General features: G+C 50.4%; 5 protein-coding genes across 5 annotated transcripts; 1 reads left to right on the top strand and 4 right to left on the bottom strand.

The window, feature by feature from the left end:
• Positions 1-1,019: 1,019 nt before the first annotated feature.
• Positions 1,020-4,313, bottom strand: N7484_006893 (putative nuclear serine protease HtrA2/Nma111; the record flags this gene model as incomplete). The annotated part of the gene is made up of 4 exons (XM_057117280.1): positions 1,020-1,196; positions 1,250-1,447; positions 1,505-3,805; positions 3,900-4,313. 4 exons carry the CDS (start codon positions 4,311-4,313, stop codon positions 1,020-1,022), a joined length of 3,090 nt encoding a protein of 1,029 aa, XP_056970315.1.
• A 739-nt stretch (positions 4,314-5,052) lies between these two features.
• Positions 5,053-6,427, bottom strand: N7484_006894 (uncharacterized protein; the record flags this gene model as incomplete). The annotated part of the gene is made up of 2 exons (XM_057117281.1): positions 5,053-5,771; positions 6,184-6,427. 2 exons carry the CDS (start codon positions 6,425-6,427, stop codon positions 5,053-5,055), a joined length of 963 nt encoding a protein of 320 aa, XP_056970316.1.
• Positions 6,428-9,958: 3,531 nt separating this feature from the next.
• On the bottom strand, positions 9,959-10,177 carry N7484_006895 (uncharacterized protein; the record flags this gene model as incomplete). The annotated part of the gene is made up of 1 exon (XM_057117282.1): positions 9,959-10,177. One exon carries the CDS (start codon positions 10,175-10,177, stop codon positions 9,959-9,961), a length of 219 nt encoding a protein of 72 aa, XP_056970317.1.
• Positions 10,178-11,538: 1,361 nt separating this feature from the next.
• Positions 11,539-13,254, top strand: N7484_006896 (DUF2841 domain-containing protein; the record flags this gene model as incomplete). The annotated part of the gene is made up of 3 exons (XM_057117283.1): positions 11,539-12,340; positions 12,410-12,595; positions 12,671-13,254. 3 exons carry the CDS (start codon positions 11,539-11,541, stop codon positions 13,252-13,254), a joined length of 1,572 nt encoding a protein of 523 aa, XP_056970318.1.
• Positions 13,255-13,481: 227 nt separating this feature from the next.
• On the bottom strand, positions 13,482-14,900 carry N7484_006897 (putative endo-1,4-beta-xylanase; the record flags this gene model as incomplete). The annotated part of the gene is made up of 5 exons (XM_057117284.1): positions 13,482-14,221; positions 14,275-14,388; positions 14,440-14,572; positions 14,630-14,786; positions 14,845-14,900. 5 exons carry the CDS (start codon positions 14,898-14,900, stop codon positions 13,482-13,484), a joined length of 1,200 nt encoding a protein of 399 aa, XP_056970319.1.
• Between the last annotated feature and the right edge of the window lie 593 nt (positions 14,901-15,493).

Raw genomic sequence — 15,493 nt, forward strand, 5'->3', positions numbered from 1 at the left:
GGCGGTGGTTTTTCTGGGCTTCCCCGCATATCCGGATGGATTTGGTTTCAAGCAGAACTGGTAGTTAAGGCGTTAGTATGGATTTCAAATCAGGCATTGGGTGCTGTGTGTGGAGTTCTACATTGATATATTGGCGTTATGTATTTTTACCATCAGTCCTGAATCTGTTAGACTACAGCTACATAGGAAGCATCCAGTCCGAATGGTCATTAATTAGACCTTTGGAACATTCTTGACAATTATTTGACGTCTAGAGCTTAGATTCAGGCAAACCTTTGCTGGATCTTGTCGAGTTGTAGGCCCTCCCGATTGTTACCTTCGCTCAGTTGGTCGAGCTTAACATCGAACCTGCTGAATCATTAGATCTAATTCATGAAGCACAAAGCGGCCCTCCATTACATGAACCAGCATCATTGGTCTAGTGGTAGAATTCGTCGTTGCCATCGACGAGGCCCGTGTTCGATTCACGGATGATGCAAGCCTCTTCTTTTTGTGTGTTTGCAATGGAACTTACGACATTTTCTTTTTTTCGCTTCGACTTATCCTAATTATTTTTCATCTTTTTGTCATTGGTGCCAGTTTCATAATTAAACTTTCTAGCAACGTGGTCGTAAGAAAAGCCATGGGTGCTATCTCGTGGCGTGCCAATGATATATATTTCCACGTCACCCTGAGCCTATGTATGTAGCCACTTGCATGCAGATCACATCCCCGCAATGCCCATGGATCTTGACATGGGAACTGCTTTAAATGAACCGAAACACCCCGAATATTCATACCTGTGTATGCGCGTATGGTTCATTGTCTTAAATGTTATAGGGGGCACCCATGGACCGAAAGTAACCCTTGGAAGGTTCAGACCAATCTACCCGGCAAACATTTTTATTCAATCAACAGCATAAATTTGGAAGGAATAATTCAACAAATATGTGACTAATGATAAACAACCCAGAACCCAGCCTGACCTGGTCGCGCCATCCATACCGAATATTGTACAAAACTACTTACTAGAAGAGTATCTATTCCATGTCGGGCTCCATATCGCTACCTCCGCCCTCAAGACCCTCGTCCATCGCATCCGGATTCAAATTTGCCGCATCTGCCGCAATGCCCTGCTTTTCATTGGGCTTGTTGTGGGAGACTGTGCGCCACCCAGCAGCAACAGAGGGGTCCTTAAGATACTCAGACATGGGGAACTAGCAACCATTGTTAGTGATGAAAACTCTCCGTGAAACAAGGCAACACTCACGTAATGGTCGTTCTTCTTCATGGTGACAACCCAGGGGACGTTGTCGAAAGTCACCGCACGCAGACGGAAGTAGGTGTTGTCGGGGATCTTGCGCACTTCATTGACGAACAGGTCGAGGGTGGGAGTCGGGGTGTCATTGACAGCAGTGATGAAGTTGGTCGGTGCCAGACCATAGTGGTAAGCAGGAGAGCCACGGCTCTATAGAAAGGAGTTAGTGACAAGCCGAGTGATACAGGAAATGCAGAATTGACTTACCCTCGCGCTCACATAAACTTCGCTGTGAAGTTTAGAGATTTGCTGTCGCACAGCATGATGAGGTCTCTGCAGAACTGCACCGCAGAAAACGACGGCACGATCTGTTTCCAAATCTTCCGTTGGAACAGTGGGCACCCGGATACGCATCTCTTGGCCGTTTCGGACGATCAACGCCTCGAGAATTTCCTTCTCATACATCACATCCAGTTCTGAAACCCGAGTGATAAGTTGACCATCCAGAGTAAGAATAATATCTGCCTCTTGGAAGCTGTCGGTGTCGGGTGTCGATTCTGCCGTTGGACAATCCACCTTGCGCACCATGAACAGCTGGTGGCGCGAGGGATTGGCTTGCGCAACCTTTTGAATCCACTCCTCGGACACACCCATGATGCGGGCCTGGCTCATCTGAACAACATAGCTCTCCATGTTCAAAATGCGTAGCTGGGGTGTGACACCCTGCTGAACCTTCGAGGTGACGGGAAGAAGCGATGGAGTGGCGAATCCCAAATGGTACTCAACATCCTTGTGAGAACTGGGGGTGCGCTCACCGAGGTAGTTCAACCACAGTGCCTGCACCACGCCATCTTCACCGATCAAAACACCATTGGTGCATTGGCCACTCAGACCCGTGTCCACCGTGATGGCGTCCAGGTTGATTGCTCGGTACCGAGGAGCAGATGCATTGGCTGGGATCGAGACGGTGGTGATATCGGTGACAGCAGTCTTGGCAACCACAATACGGAAGTTCTGGTTGAAACCGACAAAGATGGTATCCTGCCCTTGCTTGATAAAGTCGGAGCTGAGTCGAGCGCTTTGTACAGGCGCCTGAACCAGGCTGGGGTCGTACTGAATGATGGTATAATTTTGGAGCGGGTGGAGGAAGACAACCTTGGCAAGGACAATGACTGAGTCGGCAACAGTGATAGTAATATCACAGAGATCATATGGCACAATGGCTCGCGAAACAACTACTAGACCCTTCTCAGCGTCGATGACCAGACCGAAGCCAGTCTTCTTGGCTTGCGGATACCCATCAAGCTTTAATGGCATTGTGCACGAGACACGCACAAAGCTGCGGACAATCTCAGCTGCTGCAGGCTGGCTTATACCGTCCAGCTGAATGAAGTCTGCCTTGCGCGCAACAGGCGCTTCTGCAGGGATGGCATCGGCAAGATCAGAGAAGTCCCAGAGTCCGGTTTCATCGTTCCGAACCGCAAGACGCATTTTCGGATGCCAATGGCGGTCGACATAGACGATGCTGGTGCCCTTGGTATGAAGATCCCGGATATGGCGATAAGAGATGACCACCCGAGAGCGATCAGGAATAGTTCTCATCACAGCCACAAATTCATCCAAGTTCCGAGTTTGTCGCTTATCAACTGAGTCGATGATCCATCCGGACAAGGTGTTTTCCAGCTTGAAAGAGCCAGCAGCCTCACATACATACACTCCACGGACTGGAATGGCATAAAGCCGAGCTTGCTGGTAGGACAAATCATGGAAAGTGCCACCGGCAACAGTCACAAACCGATCGGGGGTAATCGCATGGAGATCACCAACTCGGCATTCGACCTCAAGATCCTTGCCTCCTCTTTGGACCAGCAGCTGAACTGTACCCCCCACACTGGAGTCCAGAATGTCATCGAGACGCACAAATTGGGTCAGAAGCTCGCCATTCACCTTCAAGAGCACGTCACCTTCCTGCAGTTTCCCATCACCAGGACCCTCAGGTAGGATGATTTCAGCCGCGAGCATATTGGTCTCCGTGGGGGCAGCCGCACGCACAGCAGCCTCCCATTCGGGAGTCAGCCCAAGACGACGACATTCATCGAAAGGCTTGAGAATCCATTGGGTTTGGATGGTACCCCGGGTGACCGGCTTGCCCTGGCGAATGCATTCTAATGCGCGCAAAGGACGATCCAAAGGCAAGAAATAATCGGTTGCCGCACCGTCTGCTCGACCGCCAGCTTGTAGGGCCACGGCATTGCCGTCAAGGTTGACCACGGGACTTCCTGAACTACCACCACTGGCAGCCGCGGCAGCCTGAATATAGTTGGTGTTGAAATCACTGTAGCCCTCGCCATACTCGGGAGCATTACGATCTAACCGACTGATTACACCAGAAAGAATACTGAGCTTCTCACCAGCATCGTTACCAACCACCCGGATTTCCGTACCGACCTGAGCCGCATTGGGTTGGAGCTTGAGCTCGGTGAGCTTCATGTACCGGATGGCCTTCGGATCAAACTTAAGAATACCAAAATCGTGTACGGGATCTCGATAGACAGGGCGGACGTCACACTATTAGGCAACCAGCGTTAGCTTTGTCTTTGCTTTTGCCACTTCTCTTTTTCATTTCCTTTTCCGTCTCTCAACGCGCACTAACAAAACTTACCTCTTCGTGATTGTCAAAGATGACATATCCCCAGAACGGACCAGCGCACACCACATGCCGATTGGTCAAGATGTATCCTCGCTCCGCATCCACGACAAAACCGGTAGCTTGGCTGCTCATTGAAAGGTCTGTGTCGAAGGAGCAGGTCTGACAAAAGTGAATTGACACAACGCTCTTTACGACGGACTCAATTGTAGCCTGCCACTCTGGCGAGTCCGCCTGAGCAGGACCCACGGCAAGCATGCGTCCCGCATCATCATCCTCTTCAACATCGTAGACGGTTCCATTGGCCGGCGTTGAGTCGCCGGGGGTTAAGACTGAGCCTTCAGGCTTCAGATGTTTTGTAGGCCGTTCCACGGCACCAGTAACAGTACTGCGCTTGCGCTTGATGCCGGCATCTCCATTCGCATCCATGGTGTAAATTGAGGGAGAAGATCGGGAGTGGAATGAAGCTCGGAGCGGAGGAGTAACCTGGGGGAAAAAGCGGCGACGGTCCAAGTGGCGATGACCAGGAGAGGAGGGATCGGGTCGTGCAGAAAGAGAGAGAGTAGTAGGAGCGACACGAATCGGCCAATGCACAGCAGAAGCAGTAGCAAAACCTGGGAAGCTCCTGGTCAACAAAGACATTCGCGCTTGAGAGATGAGGCGGACAGAAAGAAGCGGAAGCTGATTGGACGGGACGGGTGCGCCCGTTCGTTCACACGACACGATCCCATGGCCCGGACCACGCGCAGATCGTATTTACGTAGTTACTTTTTAGTGCGCTCATACAGGGAAAAATAAATAGATCATAGAGAGGTCTGATCGCTCTCGGTCATTCGATACATTTGGATATCTTCTTGCTTTCGCTCTTCCAAAGTGGGTCTGTAAATCCAATCTTACACTCATTAAACCTCGGGTGGTTTGATGCCCTGTACTACAACTCCAAGAATCGGCACTCGGAAGGCGCAGAAAATACTGGGCGGGGCGCCTGTGAACGGGAGGCGCCGTCCCCCCAAACCAGGTTGGTACAGTGACGGGGGACCGTGATCCCCCATGATATCTCATCTGACTGGCAGATCGGGGGACAAAAGATGAATGTACCGGTAAAAGAGGGGGTGGATATGTGAAACCCACCTCCCTAAAACATAATATCTTGACACATACACAGTCATCAGACAACCGACTCCGGCATGGGCGAAGGACTAGGCCCGCCGTTTCCCTGCGCTACGGCGGGACTGAACCGTTGAGGTGTGGGAGCCTGACCAGATCGGGGGAAGAGCTCGTTTAGTTTCTGATACAAGTCGTTCAGGATGGGCATACTCGGAGGTGGGGTCATCAAGGCCGGCGCCGGGAGTCTTTTTTGTTTGTCCGTGATAGAGGCAAGATATGACAGGTTGGCCTGTAGTCGTCGCATACAATCAATATACTCTTGGCTTGGCTTTTGAGGGGCAATCGTGCCATCAAGATTAGACACTGAGCCTGCCTTGCCCGACTTCTGTAGATTGACGATCTCCTCTAATAATGTTGAGTTGATGTCGAGAAGTGTCGTCATGCGAACCTTTTCTCGTGCCACCGCCTGCGCTTGCGCTTGTAGTTGGGCCGGGGATGGTCCTTGCATTGGAGTCTGGGATTGTTGGGCCTGCTGAGCCTGGACCTGGCCTTGGACCTGACCCATGTTGGGGGTTCCCGGCTGAGCGGCCCGGGGGGAGTTCATCTGAGGACGTGGTTGGTTGGCCAACAGATTGTTCGCGGATATGGAGGCCATGTTCTGAGAAAAGGTCTGCGCGACAGTGGACGGGGTATTCGGCGCGGGGTTGGCTTGCGAGAATTGGGCCATATTGGCGGGGAGGGGAGGTTGACTAAAGGGCGCAGAGAAATTCTCCATCGGTGCTGTTGTCATATTAGCGGTCAGATCTAACATCAACCAGCGTCAATGAGCTATCGGCTCGCTACCCGAAAAGCGCCTTTCCCCTGCTGACAAAGAATAGCGCAAACAATTGGGAGCGTCTCAGATTGCCAAGAGCCAGTCGAAACAATCGCAGGCGCTACCCAACGGGTAGATCCATGCTGCAGGCCTCCAGAACAAGCAAGACCATCCTGGGAGGGATATTGAATGCGATCAACCCTACGCTCCAGATAGAGGATGCGGCTTTGCTTCCTGCATAGCTAGAGCGAACAGATTGACCCCGCAGGCCCACAGGAGACAGGTGAAGGTGAACGACGCTAGTCGTTATAAAGAAAAAAAAAAAAAAAAAAAAAGGGAAAGGGTTCGATAATGAAAGGGGGGTAATTGGCCACGTACCGGAAGATTGTTGGGGGAAGTTTGAAGGCATCATAGCTCCACCGGGAACACCTGGCTGCATTGGGATGGAGCCAAAGGAATGTTGCTGATGTCCAGGCTGTGACGGGGCCTTGGACTGGGGGAATTGTTGGGGCATCGAGTTTGGGTAGAACGACATCGGATTTGGGGGGCTCTGCGTCGGGACGGGAAAGCCTGTGGGATTGTAACCAGTATTGGGATCCATTGGATAATAAGGCGTGCCCATCACGAAGACAGACTATCAATGTTAAAAAGGGGCCGAGGCGTCCACGGTTGGCCCAGTCAATCCTTCCTGTTCGTGGGGTTTCTTTTTTTTATTTGAACCGCCCAGATCAAGCCCGGGGAAGACAGTCGATTACGCACGCGCCGCACGGACAAAGAGCAAAGGGCTGGACGGACTTCCCTCACTTGGAATCCAGGGATGGGCAGGGGAAATGAGCCACCGGGTATGGAGGAAGTGATTTAGACAATAAAACACCAAATGGAGAGCAATGATTGGCCCAGATGACAATAATGAATGGGCAGGGGGGTTGGAACACGATCGACCGCTGCTTTGGCAGTGCTGGACTCGGAGCAAGACAGATTTTGGTGGGTGTGGTCCGGATTCAGAGTGATCAGCCGTGGGCGGACGGGCTAATGCAGCGGAGCCTTTTCGGTTGGAAGTGGGGACACGGGCCCAATGGTGGATAATGGTTTGCTTTTTTATGGGATTTTTTTTGATTGCTGGTTGATTGGTAGACGATGGGAGTAGGTTTGGATTTTCCAAGAGCAATTCCACCTCAATGAGAAAGCTTAAGAGATGAGGAGTTCTTCAATGACGAGGAAGGTCACGGGACTTCAAAGTCCCTTGTATAATACCAGGCAGAACCTATCACAATACACAATACCTTCTCAAGCGGTGAGACACAAGCAGTAGGGGGAACCAGTACCACGTATGGGCAGTGTACCGCACAAGTATCAGCAGGTGACTTCAAAGCGACATGTGATTGATTGTCAAACACGTGGAAGCCTGATGGCCTGAGGCCTCAATATCACCTTCTTTCAATACGAAATCTGGAATCTGAGCCTAATTTGGATCAAAGTCTCAAAGTCTCTGAAAGTATTGCATCATGACAGGGGTAGATCGGCAGCCCTTTACCGCTCAGTCCTGATGTGTTCATTGCATCCTTCTCAGCCGCAGGAGATGGACTGCGCCACAGGTGGACCCTCTGGTGGCGCAGCCCACATGGGTTTCAGGGTTGTTCAGCGTCGGCTACAGTGTCTTTCTGGCGGACGCAGTGTGTCTCCGTACTACGCAAGGCCGTGAGATCAATCACTTTGAAATTCATTTGCAAGTGGTATCTGAGAGGCATTCTGATTGAAAATCACTTGAGGTCCTATCTGGAATCCATCGAGGTTGTCAACTTCACGGCGGCGTAGACCACGGGAGACGAAAATATTAATTCTCATGGAAATGAAAATGCGCCCGTCTCCGAGTCCATGATTGGCCAGTTCCAGAAATTCGGGAATTGCGAACAAAAACTGACGTGTCCTTGGTCGTGGGGCGCTAACGGCGACTCCGGGTGCATCTGATATCAGATTTGCTTCCAAGACCGTTGAGTGTTGGCATGGCCAATCCAGAACTGCAGATCAGCGATGAGATCTGCATTTCCAGGGAACATGACCATGTGACGCGGTCGACAACAAAATCCAATTTCATACCGCAAGTCATCGGGTATTGGGGGCCCACTACGAGTGCGACGGAAGTTATCTGGAACGGGCGACCTGCATCTCGCTAAAGAGGGGCACGATGGATCAGGTATTCTTGACGCCACTAATGCACTTTGGAGGGATCCATTCTTCCCAGTTTCCAGGAAATGCAGGTCGGTGATCTTTTCCTCGTCCACGCTAAAAGAGATGGTTTGAAGATGGGCCCTGAAAGTCACGGAAGAATGGCAACAACCACCTCAGCCAGCCACCTATCAAGGCGATGTCGGAGTCTGAGTTCCGCCCAGGCACAGCATATGTCCGTTGCCATTTTCGGAATGGCCAGGGCTTGACCTCCCAAAGGCAACTGGTAGTTTCGCCGGGTCGACGTCAAGAATAATGAAGTTCTATGCTTAGTGTCCGTCCTGTGCAGTGTGTTACACAACAGTACGAAGCATCCTGGTGCTCGGTACTGCATGCAGGAGCCCCTCCATGCATATCGCGCGATGTCAGCAAGGTGTGACCAGCACCGGACTCCCATCTTATTGTTTCATCCCCTCGACAGCACTTTAATTTGAACCAGACACTAGATTAGTTCGCCAGACTCACAAGATACGTCCGAACCTAATCTGAAGCCTTATGATAGGCTTGCTTTACGAGCTGCTTGGCGCGGACTACGTATCGAAGCATGCATTAAATCCCTGCACTAGAGAGAACCCCGCCATGCACGGGAATTTGTCAACCCTAAAGTCGATTGGCCCACACCGTGTTACATGACTTGCATCCGGAGAACGCTCCTCTGTGTTCTCCGTTATGGTCTAGCGCGGGAATGTCGGAATTCGCAGGACGATCCCAGAGTGCGTGCCCGGATATCACCAGGGGTCTTGGGAAGAAAATCGGCCCCAAATGTAAGCACGAAAGAGTAGGGAGGGGGCCAAGCTTTGAAAACGAGAACTAATTTGTTGTGGATATCGGGGAACAGAAATCCGGCCCAGACTACCAAGATAAAGTGGGGTTGTAGTTTCTTCATCGAGAACAAGGGCATAGATCCAAAATTTGTAAGAGTGGACCATTTGTGGCGCTTTGTCCCACCAAAAGAAGCAGGTCTTCCCAAATTTGGATGACATCTCTGACAATATTGACAGCCCACTGACAGGACACAATCAATGATAGGGTCTGCACTTGATCAAGTTTACTGGTGGGTCTACTGCAAACGGTTCCCAGCAGCCCAAAAACTGGCTCTCATCTTCAATGCCATTAACTCCAACTTGATCCAAAGGACCACTGAACCAGGGCTTCGGCGAACTACAGCCGAATGTCTCAACAAGGCCCAGTCCAGGCCAAAGACTGGGACCGAGCGGGGTCCGGCCGAGTCGGCCAGTTCTGGGTGGCAAATGAATGATCCATAGTTCGATTTGCTTAAAAAGAAAAACAAAAAGAAAAAAGAAAAACAAAAAGAAGGAAAAGAAAACCGTAGTGCATCTACTGCACACTATTGCATTGACTTTCGGGTATGTTTCAGCTCTCCTCGCGGGGAAAAGCCACTTCATCCGATGGACTGCAAACCTACAGCTTCTACGGTAAGGATCATCTTTCGGTGAAAGGGCGTAAATTGATCGACCGACTCAGCCACAAAGTGGCGCAAAGTTTGTGTAGCCAAGAGCATGTATCCTTCGTGACGAGAACGTGCATCTCAGATACGGAGAGATAGTGACGCTTGTTGACCAGGGTTCCCTGGTGACGAGAGGACCCTTCAATCTTCCTATGGTCATGTTGTCGATGTGTTGTCGGTGCATGTACATCTCTGTATGGACTCTTGCTTGTCTTGCATGGTGGAGAGAGTTCTATCCATGGTCCTAGACTGCACAATCTTTGGTTAACGCTGCTAGTCGTATTGTCATGCTTCTTCTACATTCTTTCCAAAAAGGAGATCATTAGGTCAATCTCGGAGCTCAGATTAAAAGAAACAAATAGACCAGACAAGGGATCATACTGTCATGATCTATAGAATGATTGTATTTGTCAAATACCTTTGATAGCCTCATCAAGGAGAGCAGGTCTCAACGCTGCGTCATTTAAAATTAATGCCAATGTACCACACAGGGCGAAACCCACCCATTCCATCCATACTATGGCCTGAATTGGGAATAATTGACCGGATTCCAGCCTCCAACTGTGGCAACATCACCTGCATTTCTCGGACCTTGTCCTCAACCTCCACTGTACCAGCCTTATCAAAGTGCAAGAATGAAAGCCCCACACGAGCTGGGATGAGAGTTTTACGGTCCATGTGGATAGGCACGGGTATCGTACAGATCTGATCGTCTTGCATTGGCGAATGCGGGCCGGAGCAAAGGAGAATAGGTAAAAAAAAATAAAAAAATAAAAAGAAAAGGAAAAAAACCCCAAAAATAACCAAAAAGAAGCAAGAACCGACATGCTGAAGAGCCACAGTTCGCTAAGATCCAAACTCAATCGACGCTCTTCATTCGCCTACGCCACACCGGCATTTGCTAAAACCCCTGTAGTGGATGAAGGATCATGCACGATCCTAGTTCGACCTGTATACTAATGAAGACCTCTCTGGGTGCCTGAATCAGAGATCGGGTCATAGTTATGCACCCAGCTTGAAACTGCAACGATGCCTAGTTTTAACGAGGGTGAGATGTACTGACTTTTCCGTACTTCTGTCACTGACGGCCGGTAATTGATCTACATTCCAAGTCTCCGGTCCGGCCGAACTGGCGTAATCTAATGGACCCGGCCTTGCGTGGAAAATCCAAATTCTGCCAGACTATCAGCTCCCAGGAGCCGTTGGATACTAGTTCCAATAAGGCGCTGATCTAGTTCTGCCGAGCCACATTTTCTCGCGCTAGGATTGAATCTCTACACGCCATCTGCTAGAGCTCATCCATGGTACTGGAGCGGCTCTTATGGTCGTGCTCAAAGGAAATTTCTTCCGTTGCAACGGGGGGTGTGTGTGCCCATCCATGTATCTTCAGTAGGCTTGACGCTCCCCATGTACGAACCATGCGGCCTAGGGAACATGTATGACACCCAGGGACCCATAGAATTGCCGATCGCCAAAGAAAAATAAAACAGCTGCATGCAATCTGTATCTGTAGCTCAACGGTAAGAAAATTACGGGTAAACATGGTGGATAGTGCGTGGCACTAAGCCCTGTTGGGGATTCTCGCAGTACAGTATCTGAACCAAAGTCCGTGCTTGATCTCTCACGCTCTCTCCTCGCTCTGGAGCCGATTTCTCCACACTGTCAACAGCCCCTTCGGCCCTGAGCGCCACAGCCAGGGCTGGTGGTGGACATATATCGACTATAAAATCTCCGGGGCAGGTCTCCAGGAGGCATTTCTCCCTGGCGGGGCCTCCGGCGGTTAGTGATCATTCCCTTATACTGCTGTGTTCCAATCCCACAAAACAATGCTCCCTGGCTGTAAGCCGTCCTGTTCCTCCCAGCTGGCTGCTTGGAGTCCCTTTCTTCCCAATTCTTTGGCGAAACTTGAATTTAATCCCCAGGTGCTGAGCTTCGGTTATATGGTATGATCATGACTGATCTGCGACGAGATCTCCTGGAAAATAGTCGGATTGGGCACCAAACGTGAAACTGACCACCATCCATAGATCCCTCCAACCATGTCCAACCAGCATGATGAGTTGGCTCATCCACACTTTGCTCTCATCTATATCGACCGCGATGGCAATCTTCGCCATGAGGCGTCACCGTCTATCGCCAATAGTCGCGAAGCTATTCTGTCCCCTCGGGTCACGGACGCATTTTTGCAGGCCGTGGCTCGGTCTGAAGAGCCCGGTTCCTCACGACCATCATGTAAGTATTGGATACCCTCCCTCGCCGCCCCTAGCGAGAACCAGGGGAGGAGTCAGTGTGTTGACCCGAAGGCAGTTGAAGTGGAATCGGGCGCATCAGCCTCACCACCAAGAACAACCACTGGACAGGGCCTGCTTCCTACCCAAGTGAGTCAAGTGCCCCCCAGCACCGAATCCAGAAGCATGGAAAGGCACAGACGAGTGGTACCCGCACCTCAAGGGCCACCGATAGACCCGATCATGTGGCCTGCACAGCAGCAAGAGCCCTGGCCATCACGGTGGTCTCGAAGCCCACAAAACCAACGAGCACAGCCGTGGAATGAAGAAGTCAGCATCACCAGCCCTAATAAGTCCCTCATCTGCGTGCGGGACAAGGAATTCCTGCGCCGATACTATGAAAAGGTTTTCCAAAATCTCCAGCAGACGAATTGCCGTGTCCTGGCCAAAGCATACGTCAAGCTGGTAGAGCCACGGAAGCAGGTGAACTACCCATACAATGGACGCAAGATTATCGATGGTCGGACGCAGCAACTGAATCCAGAAGAGACGAAACCGCCGTGGTGGCCAGCAGGGGTGAGCCACAGAGAGCCTGATCATCTTCCAAAAGCCGGTAAGAAAGACCCCATTGCCTTTGGCTTCTCGAGGAAGATCCCTAACTAACCGCTAACAAACCCTAAAGAGCGAGTTAGACTCCTGGTTTATCTACTTTGCGAGTTGCGCACGGGCTATGGCATCACCGCCCGGCGACTGAGAGAGGCAGACCAGCCGATCCGTCGTCAAATCACCCCAGTCGAACGATTACAAATGATGGACGAACTCTACGAGGTTAGAGAAGAAGAAGAAAAATTCCTAGACGGAAAGACAGGTAAATCATCTGCATCTTATGTCGAAGAAAGAAAAAGAAAAAAAAAAGGAGAAGTATACTCATCAGCTTTGACAGACGGGAAAACCCTAGTATCCATCGCACGCGCGAACCTTCCTGACCCTGTAGAGTCACCAAGCAGCCGAAGAACCTCCCCAAATGAAGAGAAACCCATACAAGAATCTCACTATGAAAACATGTGTATTCGAAGTGGACCGACGCGAACCCCGAAAGACCCCAAGACTACATATGCTGCGAGCGATGTGTCCGCCAACGTGTCTCCAATACCTCTTCCTCCCTCGCACAGCCCTATCAATTATATCAAAACCGAGCCCTCTATAACCCACGGTGGCGATGCTACTCAAGCTGCCATGGCCGCACAGGACCTTAAGAGGAAACGCCAGTGTGTTGAAACGGGAGTTCCGGTGCCTACTAGCACTACACCCAACCCGAATCCCAATCCAAACCCCAACCCCAACCCCAACAACCCCTTGGAGTTTTACGCCCCTGTATACGTTGGAGCACCACCGTATATGCCGGAAGCTTACCATGAACTTCATGGCTTTCCAGCACAAGCCGATTCCACCGCCGCACAACCTCCCACCGAGCCATTTGGAGAGGGCATGGACTCATCCGCGTTCCCTTTCTATTTCCAGTACTAGCGTTCTTCACGTTTTGATTTCCAATAATCTCATGGATCACGACTCTCTTTTGTTTAATGTTGATACGAGGGATGACAGTACCTGATTCCTGATTTACTGAAATCTAAATAGTGCTGATTGACAGCGCAGAACAGTAAATGGCATAGCGACAGGAATTCGAGACCAACTCCAACTCGGGCAAAGCCCTAGCCGTTTCCAACCATAGATAGATCACCAAGACTCAACTATTATACACACTGCGAGTACCAATCATTATAGTACGTACACGTGTACCCACTCACACAAGTTGTTCCTCCAGTCCAGTTCTCACCGCCACATTGTCCATACGCCTGCACACCTGTTGCACTTGAACCCGAGCTAGTAGTAGTACTGCTAGCAGTGTACGTGGCCGTTCCAGTCGCAGTTCCACCCAGCGCAGTCAAAATTCCCGTATAAGCAGGCTTCTTCACAAACTCTTCGTCCCACGGACAAGCACCACCCTGGCCGGAGAAGGTACTAGGAACCCAAGAGTACTTATCCGTCCAATCCCAAATCGTTATGCCCACACAGCCACTAGTAGCCGCACAGGCCGCAACGGTATTAGAGTAATCTGTCTTCTGCTGAGCGAGCAGTGCATCTGTCTCCGGGAGAGTCATTCGGATATCCAGTTCCGTGATTGCGACTTCGACACCCAGAGCGGTGAACGCGGCCATGTTGCTTGCCTGGCTACTCTTACTGGGGGTGCTCCCAACGATAAAGTGGGCTTGTAAACCTACACCATCGATCTTGGCGCCGTAAGATTGAACTAGCTTGACGATGTTCTGGGCGGCAGTGGATTTGCTACCCGCAGACTCGATGTTGTAGTCATTGTAGTAGAGTTTGGCATCTGGGTCGGCTGCTGCTGCCGTTGCAAATGCGATGGGAATATAGGCCTCGCCTATGTATTGGTAGAACACGTTGTCGCGGTAAGTTCCGTCGTCGTTGAGGGCTGTATTCGTGAGATGCATAACTCAGAGGAAGAGGAAGGAGTGTCTTTCGTACCTTCGTTCACAACGTCCCAAGCATAGCATTGACCCTTGTAGTGAGTGGCTACGTTTGTGATATGATTTTTCATTGCAGCGAGCAGGGTCGCATTGGTCCAAGTGCCGCTCGTAACTATGCCGTTGATCAATGACCGTAATTTTGCAAGTCTTCCTGGGAACTTACCCCAACTTGGTAATTGCTCATACCACACAAGGTTATGGCATCGCAGTTTCTGGCCATTAGCCTCTGCCAGATCGGCAATCACATCGCCTTTGGTAAAAGTGAAGGTATTCTGCGTTGGCTCGGTTGCGTCCCACTATAATTGAACTCTATCAGCATCTGAACTCTATGTGGATATACTAGACAAATTTACCTTTTGAGAGTTTCCAGGTGTGATCTGACCAAAGTCTTGCGTGTTATTCAGTTGCGTTTCATAGGCAGTGTCTGTCAGCTCCGAGTTATCGGTCGCAGTCCCAAAGTATAATTTCCCGAGAGCAACAGCAGCAGTGTCTAAACCGGCTGATTGGGCACTGCATTGACTTTAGGTTAGCGGGCTCGACTCCCTACAGCAAAGGGCGCAGTGCTTACAGCTGCGGCAGAATACTGGCAGCTAAGGCCAAAGTCTTGATAGATGGACAAAGCATGTTGGAGTCCTCAAATATGATTCCTCAGTACCCGGCAGAAGTCAAGCTTGATACGGGCCTAAGAGAAATGAAATGCAACAGGACATGGCGCAGACTAGACATCCTTTATACCAACAATCAAGACCGAGGACAACGCTATACTAGTGAGTCTCAGATTATACAATCCGGACACTTACCCCGTGGCGGAGTGGGCGCGGCTTCGAAAGAAAAACAATGCACTATTCGAACATACTATTTTAAGGTACGGCTGTAACCCCTACCTACAATGGCCAATACATTCTTCTTGTCAGTCCATGGGACAGAGAGCTTTGAGGAATCCTGGCTAAACAGTGAAGTTGCTAGTTTTGCCGTTTAAGTTCAGGAACGATAGACGCTTGAATTTAGGGACCCGGCGGATATCCAATGTCAGAGCTCAGACCTCAAACCGCCAACGTTTCAAGTTGCAGATGAAGGCATCATGAACACTGTACTTCAAACAATATGATTTAAATGTCATATTTGACATCTGCGGAACATCTGGATATTCAAGATGAAGGAATTATAATTATCCCATCCTATTGCTTGGTTTGTCGTAACGCTTTGACATTCTGCAG

This window comes from Penicillium longicatenatum (assembly GCF_028827895.1).
Source record: "Penicillium longicatenatum strain IBT 33135 chromosome Unknown contig_4_segment0_segment0, whole genome shotgun sequence".
Taxonomy (NCBI): domain Eukaryota; kingdom Fungi; phylum Ascomycota; class Eurotiomycetes; order Eurotiales; family Aspergillaceae; genus Penicillium; species Penicillium longicatenatum.